At 56.2% G+C, this 8,739-nt stretch overlaps 1 protein-coding gene across 1 annotated transcript; it reads right to left on the bottom strand.

Annotated features, from left to right (window-relative positions):
• Positions 1 to 5,866: 5,866 nt before the first annotated feature.
• Positions 5,867 to 7,513, bottom strand: LOC110545197 (ERV-BabFcenv provirus ancestral Env polyprotein-like). The gene has a single exon (XM_021631139.1). It carries the CDS (start codon positions 7,511 to 7,513, stop codon positions 5,867 to 5,869), a length of 1,647 nt encoding a protein of 548 aa, XP_021486814.1.
• Between the last annotated feature and the right edge of the window lie 1,226 nt (positions 7,514 to 8,739).

Below are 8,739 nucleotides of genomic sequence, written 5' to 3'. Positions count from 1 at the left end.
AGATCCAGCAGCCAGGACCCTCCCTGAGACCTTTGTCATAATGGCATTTCCAGCCTCTAACTGTAACAAAGGTCATCTCCAGCCCCTCAATAGGACCCTTCCCAGATTATGCTAATTTTAGGTGAAAAGTCTGAACAAAAGGCCTCCAATCCCTGATCAGAAAAACCCACCAATCCTGGAGCTCCCCCAAGCTTAAGGCTTGAAATCCCACCAATCGTCACCCTGGAAATCTCTGCCCTAGAAAACTCCACCCCTTAAGAAATACTATATAAGGACTGTGTCTGCTCAGCTCACTGCTGTCTCCTAAGCAAAACCCTCCTGCCATACCCTGGACTCTCCCCATAAATGTGTTTTATGAGATCTGCTGCCTGCTGTGACTCTGTAATCAGAAGAAGCCAAGAAGCAATGAAGAGAAGAGAAGCAAAGAGGAGGAGCTGGGCTGGGGCTCCTGAGTTCCTCAGCTCAGCTGGGGATCCCCTTCCCCCTGGAGCTGCAACATCACTGCTGAGGTGTCCTGTCAGAGCTGTGTGGTTCCTGGGCTCCCGAGTCCCAGCACACTCTTCCATCAGAGCAGGAAGGTCAGAGAAATACCAAGGTGTTGGTGAGGTAACAAATCAGAGCAAAATGCCTCAGCTGGAAGGTGACTGAGGCTTTGGGAGATGTCAACCCCTTCGCTTGCTCCGAGTGACATTTGTAGCCTGGGTGGTTTTTCTTGCAACACAGTGGAAACAGCCCCAGGCTGGTAGAGCATGATAGTGTCTGTAAGCATGGCCTCCTAGTCAAGGGGTCCCGCAGCGCTCTCTTGGGTCTTTGGTGTCTGTGTTGTAGCCTGAGGAAGTGCATGGTGGCCCCCTGGACTTGCCACGCCTAGCCTCGACACCCAGGCCTAGCAGGCCCCACTCCAGCCTCTTTCTGAAACTGTGGCCATGGGTGAACCAGGCTCTGGTTCTGGGAAGCTGCAGGCACCCTGCTGAGGACAGAGGGTGGGCTCCCACTGGGCTCAGGCCCCATTTCAGCAGCCTCATCACATTCCCCACTCTGCATCCCAGGCCAAGCCATGAAGTTTCCACATTGGTCTGGCAGAGACTGGCAGCTCAGGACCAGGTCTCTTACTGGATGTCCAGGCCTGTCTCCACCAGGGACCAGGTCCAGGGGCTTCTGGCCAGTCACTGTGTCTGTACATAGTTACTGCTTTCAGCCTCACTGTCCTCTGAATCACACTAGTTCCCCAGGCCCACCTTCTCCCTGCGAGGGCCCCCTCAGGCCTGGAAATGGTCCTGTACCCTAATAACCTCTACTGCACTCCTCCAAGAAGCTTTTGTGCATTCCTCTGTTGTCAGCCATGTTTATATGACAGGCAGCTTAGACATATGTCTGTGTTTTCCTCAGCCCTCTCCTGAACTTTTGACTCTGACCAAACCAAGCTGGGGTGGACAGGATGCATTGCTGTTCTTGTTATCCTAGGCTCCAAGGTGCAGGTGTCCATCCCAACCCCCAGGGCCTAGTCCCCAGCCATCTAGCCTGGGAAGGGCCATTGTAACAGCCGCTGGCATCGCGGCAGGGGGCAGTGTGATGTCACAGGGCCCCATTGTGGCCATGCAGGGGGAGTCCTGCCTCACCAGAGGCCCACTCTCAACCCCGTCCAATCCTGTTAAGCAGGGGCCTGGACAAAGGGAGGCGCTTTGTGTTATAACCGTGTCTGAGTAAGGGGTGGGCACAGGGTTATGCATTCCAAAGCATGCTCTCCCCACCTCCAGCTGGGCCTCCGGGTCAGGACGAGGCCTGGCTGCTGCCACTGTGGGCCATCTTAAGCTTCCCAGCACACATCACCCACAAAGCTAGGGTCCAGAGTTGAGGAGGAGGCTGCAGGCCGCGTCCAGAGCCCAGCACCGGCTCCCCAATACTCTGCCTGTGGAATGAACAGGGGATCCCCCCTGGGAATCCCAGCCCTTGGGTCATGAAAAGGGAAAGTCAAGAGGCAGAGAGCAGAAGTCTCTAAAAGGCCTGGGGCAGGCAGGTTTGAGTCACAGGAGGAGGGAGAAGCAGGGCAGTGTATCAGGGACCTGCTACCCAGAACATCAATAACACTTTAAAACATTCCCTGAGAGCTAACTATATCAGCGTAGAGGGTACTCACCCCACAACCCAGACATGGCCACTCTGACAGTGCTCAGGGAAGGGCAAGGCTCATATCCTGTCTTTCCCAGAAATCTTTGTTTCCCGTGGCTGAGAGGAGGGGCCGGTGGGACTTCCGGGTCTCTGGCTTGGCCTTGCGGCATTTTTCTTAGTGCTTGGTCCTTCTCTGAGCCTCAGTTTACCATTTGTGCACCAAGGAGGGTGTGGAACTGGACAAGGCAGGCCAGCAGTCCTCACTCCAACCCCTTGCTGACAGCAGGTGTTTCCAGTCTCTATCACCCCAACTCCCATCTCTCTCTCTCCCGTCTTCTGGCTAGCGCCTGGACTCTGTGTGGTACCTGTCCAGGCCTAGGATTCGAGGAGGACGCGGCTCATGACAGACACTGAGGCCAGGGTGGTCCATGGCTCCAGCAAGGGGCCTTGGCTCCCCCAGCACCACTGCGTGGGCTTCTTTGTCGTTGGCAGGGTGCCTGGGCATTCGAGAAGGCTGGGGGTAGCTCAGTGTCAGGGAACAAAGCCCCCTTTCTCCCCAGCTGTGGAATGCCTAGCACCCCCTCCAGCCTCCATTTCAGGACCCAGACCCCAGGGTTCACTCCTCAGGGTTTAGGCTGGCTGCCCACTAGGCACCCTATAAGATGCCAAACCTCCACAGTAGCAGACCATGCCTGTCATGACACACATGGACACTTCTCCCCAAACAGCTCACCCTCAGGGCGGAACCCCCAGCCCCATCGTGAATAAAAAATGTCCCCTCTAACAGTCCAATACTACCAATACTAGGGACTGAACCTGGAACCTCATGTACACTAAACTTTCACAGCCTTTTTTTTTTTTTTGTAAAAATTACATTTATTACCACAGTGCATGTGTGAAGATCAGAGGACAACCTGGGGAAGGCAGTCTCTTTTCTCCTTCCACCCTGAGGGTTCCAGAAATTGAACTCAGGTCATCAGACTTGGTAACAAGCGCTTTTTACCTGCTGAGCCATCTTGCCAGCTACTCTGCCCTGTTTTATTTTTTTTTTTTTTAACCTTTGTTTTTAGGTAGCATCTCTCTTAGTAGCCCAGACAAGACTTGAACCTGTGACTCTTCGAGCTTCAGTCTTCCAGGTAGCTGGGGTTCTAGGTCTACTAGCCTAGACCACTAATTATTATCTCAGAGGCCCGGAGAGGGCAGGGGTTGCTAAAGGGCACAGCCTGGGAGGGCAGTGAAGGAAGAAGGGATGAGGAGTCGGGAGCTAAAAGCCTTGTGTTTGTTCTGCTGGGAGCGAACACCCTCCCTGATGACAATCGCTCTCTTAGGTGCGTCTTAGGTGGAGGAAGCAGGAGAGACTCAGGACGGGGTGGGGGGGGACCAGTGACCTGCAGACAATCTGAGCTCTAGCTCTGGGGCCCATGGATGGGAAAGCTGAGTCCCCAGTCTCCTAGCAGCTATGGCCCAGCAGAGCTCGGCACTGCCCCAGGCCTTGGCTGGCAGGCTTCTGTAGCAGGCAGGGTGCTGGGCCCTGGGCTGCTGCCCTGGTCTTGACCCTCCCACCGTATCCCTGGCCAAGCTCTGCCCAGACTCCTCAGGAATGCGGACTGGGGGGTGGGGTGCACTCAGTAAGATGAGTCCTGAAGTTCCAGAGTCTGAACACTCCTAGGATAGACCACAGAGGGGAGCTTCCGTGTGCTGTGTGACCTTTGGTGTGCAGTCACCCAGCTCTGCTTTTCTGGGTTGCAGAATGGAGTGTCTGTGCCATAGAGCTGAGGCAGAGGATGCTGCTGAAGCTCGGAGGTTGGAGGTGGGGGGCTTGGGCTGGAGAGGGAGATGTGGGAAGCAGCCTCCTACAGGGCTTCTCTTTCTGCCTCCTCTGGCCTCAGGAATCGCCTTAATTACAGCGTCAGCCCGTCCGTGCTTCCTGCCATAAACCCAGGAATCTAAATTAAAAGGCAGAAGGCCGGTTACCCCTTCCCTCCGAGCCCCCAAGTATGCTGGGAAGCCGGCCTGGACACAGGCCACAAGCGGAGGGCTAACTTACAGAGGAACCCAGGGCCCAGAATTGGGGGCTCAGAGGAGAGCAGGAGTCTCTGCCTGGTGTCTGTAATGTGCCAGCAGCACCACCAGACTGGCGCCAGGACTCTGGTTTGCAGAGGAAGAAACTGAGGCAGATGCCAAAGCCTCCCTGGGCGATGATGGCTGAGTTGGCTTGACCCAAGTCTCCAGTTCCCAGCCAGGATTTGGTTCCTTTGCAAAGGCAGAGGGCTGAGTGCAGAACAAAGGAGCCTGCCAGTCTGTCCTCCAGGGAGCGGAAAGACCTTGTCCCACAAGCTCAGGTTCTTCAGCTCCCCAGTGCAAGGTAGGCTACTGGAAGAGGGGTCCGGGGCCTCCGTGCAGAGGCCAGGCAGGGGATGGGCTGGCCATGCCCCGTGCAGAGTTGGCCCTCTGCAGGCCTAGCCTGTCTGGCCCCATGTGAGTTTACCCTCTGTTCCCTGGGGAACCTGATGGGGTAGGCAGTTCCTGGCTGGGGCCCGTGGGAGGAGCCAAGGGTGCCTCAGATCTAGCAAGGCACCCAGAACGGGTGTGTGTGTGCCTCAGTGCGTACATGCTGTGTATGTTCTCCAGTGTTTGTATGAGCTCACTGACTTTGTGTGTGACCGTGGGTGTGTGCATGCGGTGGGGGAAGTGAGGTCATGCGGGCAACTGGAGCTGAGGGTGTCCAAACCACTGGAGCCACCAGGGAAGAGACAGACTCCAAGGGGAGGAGGGCCGGGGTGAGGGAGGCTGGGGAGGGAAAGAGATGTAGACAGGAGGATGGGGGATGTCATGTCAGTAACAGTGGGAGACAAAGGGACAGTCCCAGAGAGAGGGTGGGCTGGGGGCAAAGTGACCAGAGAGCCCCTTAGCATAGTTGAGGGCGTGTGTATGCATGGGAGGGGCTGCTCAGCCTGAGAGGATCCCGAGAAAGACTCCATACCACCCTCTTAGGGTAAGAAGAGCTTCTTGGTAGCTCGGAAATCACCCACCCTAGAGGCCTGCTCCAGATGTCAAGAGAGAGCCCAGACAGAAGACAGACACTAGTCCTGATTCCCAACCCCGAAAGACAGGTGGATCCGAGAACAGACTCTTGGGAAACACATTTCAGTGAGACAGCACGTTTAACTGGGGGAACAAAGGCTAAACCTTTTGGGGTGAGCAGTGGCCATTGGGGTAGGTGTGTATCACTGCCTGGGACCAGGGTGATGAGGGGGCCTCGTTCTCAAGAGAAAGAATCCCAGGTGCTGCTGGACAAGATTTTTTATTTTGTTTTCTTTTCTGACACAGGGTTTCTCTGTGTAGCCTTGACTGTCCTGGACTCGTTTTGTAGGCCAGGCTGGCCTCAAGCTCACAGAGATCCACCTGCCTCTGCCTCCCTGAGTGCTGGGATTGCAGGCATGCACCACCATGCCCGGCTGGACAAGATCTTATAAGAGGAAAGTTTAGCCTGGCTACCGACTATGTGACGCCCTCCAGTGTGGCAAAGGTGGGGGACACAGGGCTACCAGAGCCGGGACGTGCAGGCCCGGGACAGGAAGAGGCAGAGATCCTATTCCCGACCATCTCAGGATAAGATTTCAGTGGCTTGCACACGCCTCAACCCCAGTCTTGCTCCAGGCCTGCTCATCCTGGTCCCACATTTGCTCTTCTGTTTTAGAACAGGGGAGCATCACCACAATCGTTAGCCAATGGGCAGTGAGTTTTGCAGTGTTACTTATCTGTCATTTCTGGTTTTTTGATATTTGATGAGGTAGCCTGTCAGGAGGGCCCCAAGAACCAAAGTAGAAACAAGGAGGGGGACGAGCCAAGCCGCTAGGGGAGTGGAGTACCGTGAGGTAAGGCTGCCCTCCTGGAGCTCTCGCTGGAGCTCTTTGAGCTTCCGTATGTTTTGTTCTACCAGCCCGGATTTATTCACATAGAAGCAGCATTCCTCCCCTAGGAAAAGGCAAGTGGCTCCCTGCTCAGCAGCCGCCAAGTCCCGACGTCTTCGGTTTTGTAGAGAATCCCCTGCTTGGGAGGTGACCTGTGGCTGGAGGGAATCAAGACTGTCGATTGTAGAGGAAGCCATGGCCTGGTCAAAGTTCTCCTGGAAGTCACCAGCAGGATGGTGCATTTGGACAAAGGCTGCCCGGGGGTCTCCGGTGGTGCCCAGCGAGTCCCTGAGACCCATTCTGATGAGCAGAGGAACGAAGCCCTCTCTTGTCTTTCCGTCTCCTCCCAGCTGTAAAGGGAGCTCTTGAGGCTCATAGAGATAGACCCGGGGAACAACTATTACCGGGGTGCAGAAACCTGGAAAGGGGGGGTTAATGCAGGCACTGGTAACATTGTTGCACCAGAGAAGAGCCGGAGGGCGAACACATACTGGCCCGGTGATGGTGACGTCACGGGAACATGAAGGATGGGACCTTGAAGAGGGGCTTACGAGGCAAAGGGGGAAGGACAGATCGAAGAGAGGAACATTTTCTAACTTTCCTGGGGGCGAGGGCCCGAGGGGTTCGTGAATGGAGATGTTAACAGGAATAGCTGTCAGTGGCGGCTGGGAGAGGGAGGCGCAGAGGAAGCACTCAGAGGCGTTTCGGTGGGTGGTTAGGGACAGGAGGCCGGCGGTGTATTGGATGTATTGTAGCCAGGAGACGGCGGCTTGGTCCTGCTTTCGAGTGTGAGTCTTCTGCTGAAGATCTTTAACGCGTTGGTCAGTGACAGGTTCGGACACAGGGACGAGCAGGCGGGACACGCGCAGGTCGGCTACTGGGGCTTTGGCGTGGCTGTTAGGGTAGAGCTTCCCCACCACTCCTGTCTGCCATCGCTCGTGCCAGGGATCGCCGATGGAAAGCTGAAAATGAGTGTTAAGGTTGGCGAGCATGGTGCCGCTGCGGCCGGCGGATTCAATTTGGCACCTCCGGTACCTGCAACCTCCGTACGAGGAGGCTTCCCGGAGGCAGGCGCCTGCGTTGCGGTAAGGAAAGCAGAGGAAAGGGTCGGTCGTGGTGGAGATGGAATCAGGGCGTAAAGGGATCTCAATGGCCGTCTGGCATCCTTCCAGTGGGCAGTCCTGGGTTCCTATGACTTTGTCGTGTCCGTGGTAGATCTCCCTAGCAAAGAATCTCCAGTGGGCATTGCGAGGGTGAGGAAGAGGCTGGGCAGTAGCGGAGTTAGAATGAAGAACAACAAAAGCAGCCATGAAAATAGAGGAAAGGGGAGCCCGCAGGCGGCACATGGCCTGAGCAGGGGCCCCCAGGTTGTGGATGTCCTTGGAGATCTTGTTGTCCCGTCTGGGACAGCATCTCCTTGGCCTCCTCAGTCCTTGACCCGTCAGCAAAGGTTGGGCCAACTTATTGCTTGGTGGGGTGGGGTTGGACATTTCTGGCTGGGACCCAAATAGGCCTGAGCAGGTCCTGTAGAAAGACACAAACAAAACCCCTCCTGGTTGTAAAGAAGGGTCTCCTCAGCTGTCCTTCCACCCTGCTTTCCCACCCTAACCCACAGACTCTGAAAGAAGCGGGGTTGGTATCTAAGTGACAGAGGCCATAAAGTCACCCTCACGTGGGAGGTTTATTGGGGAGGGGTATGCAGAGGCTGCCTCTGGGGTGGGGGAGGGAAGAGAGCAGAGGGAGGGGGACTGCCTTTTACAAGGGGATGTAGCACATGATGGGGTGGGGGGTGGGGAGGATGCGAGACTTCTGTCGCATCTTGGCAGCTAGTGATGACGTAGTATCCTGCTGGCAATGGGTGCCTGGAGCAGGCGGGGAAGATGCCTGAGCAAGCAAGGTGGGAAGGGCCGCAGGAGATGGAGACCTCAAGCAGAGTACCCAAGACAGGGCCCTGGTCCCTTCAGGGGTCGCTCCCGCCCTGCTTCCCCATTCACACAGGGTCAGACCCATGGATCCAGAGGAAAGAAGCCCTTACCGGATCAGCCTGGTGGGTCCTGAGGGAGGAAGCGGAGAAAGGCAGGGTGGGCTGTGGCTGCAGGGGGTGAAGACCTCAAGCAGCTAGTGAGACTGGCCTCTTTGGGAGAGCCTATTTAATCGATGGGGGGTGGGGGACGGAAAGGCCTTTGGGAGATGAGTCATTGGCTGCAGCAAGGGTCCTGAGGATGCCTCATTTGCATGAGGAGGAATTCCTGTTGCTGCTGGACTTGACCTTAGGGCAAGGAGCTTAACCTGGCTACCGGTGACTGTCTCCAGTGGGGCAAAGGTGGGCGGTGTCACAGGACTACCTGCAGGGGGTTGGGGGCAATGATCCCACTCCTGCCCTCCTCAGGATGAGCTTTCTGGGGTTTGGACACTCCTTGACCCCACTCTTGCTCCAGGCCTGCTCCTCCAGTTCCCAGGGCTCCTTGGCCGCACCAGAGGGGGTGGGGTGGGGGTGGGGAGGAGAGTGAAGGAAACTGGAGGTCTGGTGAGATGACTCAAGCACTGGAGGGTGCTAGCTGCCAAGCCTGAAGACCTGTATTTCATCCCTGGAAGCCTCGTACTGCAGCTCTGACCTCTGCGGGCGCCTACACGCACATGCACCACGCAGACACACACAGACGCAGACATAAGTAAAGCAAATAAGCGTACTTTAAAAGAATTAAAGAGAGCGAGG

The sequence above is a fragment of the Meriones unguiculatus genome, chromosome 3 (genome assembly GCF_030254825.1).
Source record: "Meriones unguiculatus strain TT.TT164.6M chromosome 3, Bangor_MerUng_6.1, whole genome shotgun sequence".
Taxonomy (NCBI): domain Eukaryota; kingdom Metazoa; phylum Chordata; class Mammalia; order Rodentia; family Muridae; genus Meriones; species Meriones unguiculatus.
This window is presented reverse-complemented; position numbering and strand designations above follow the sequence as displayed.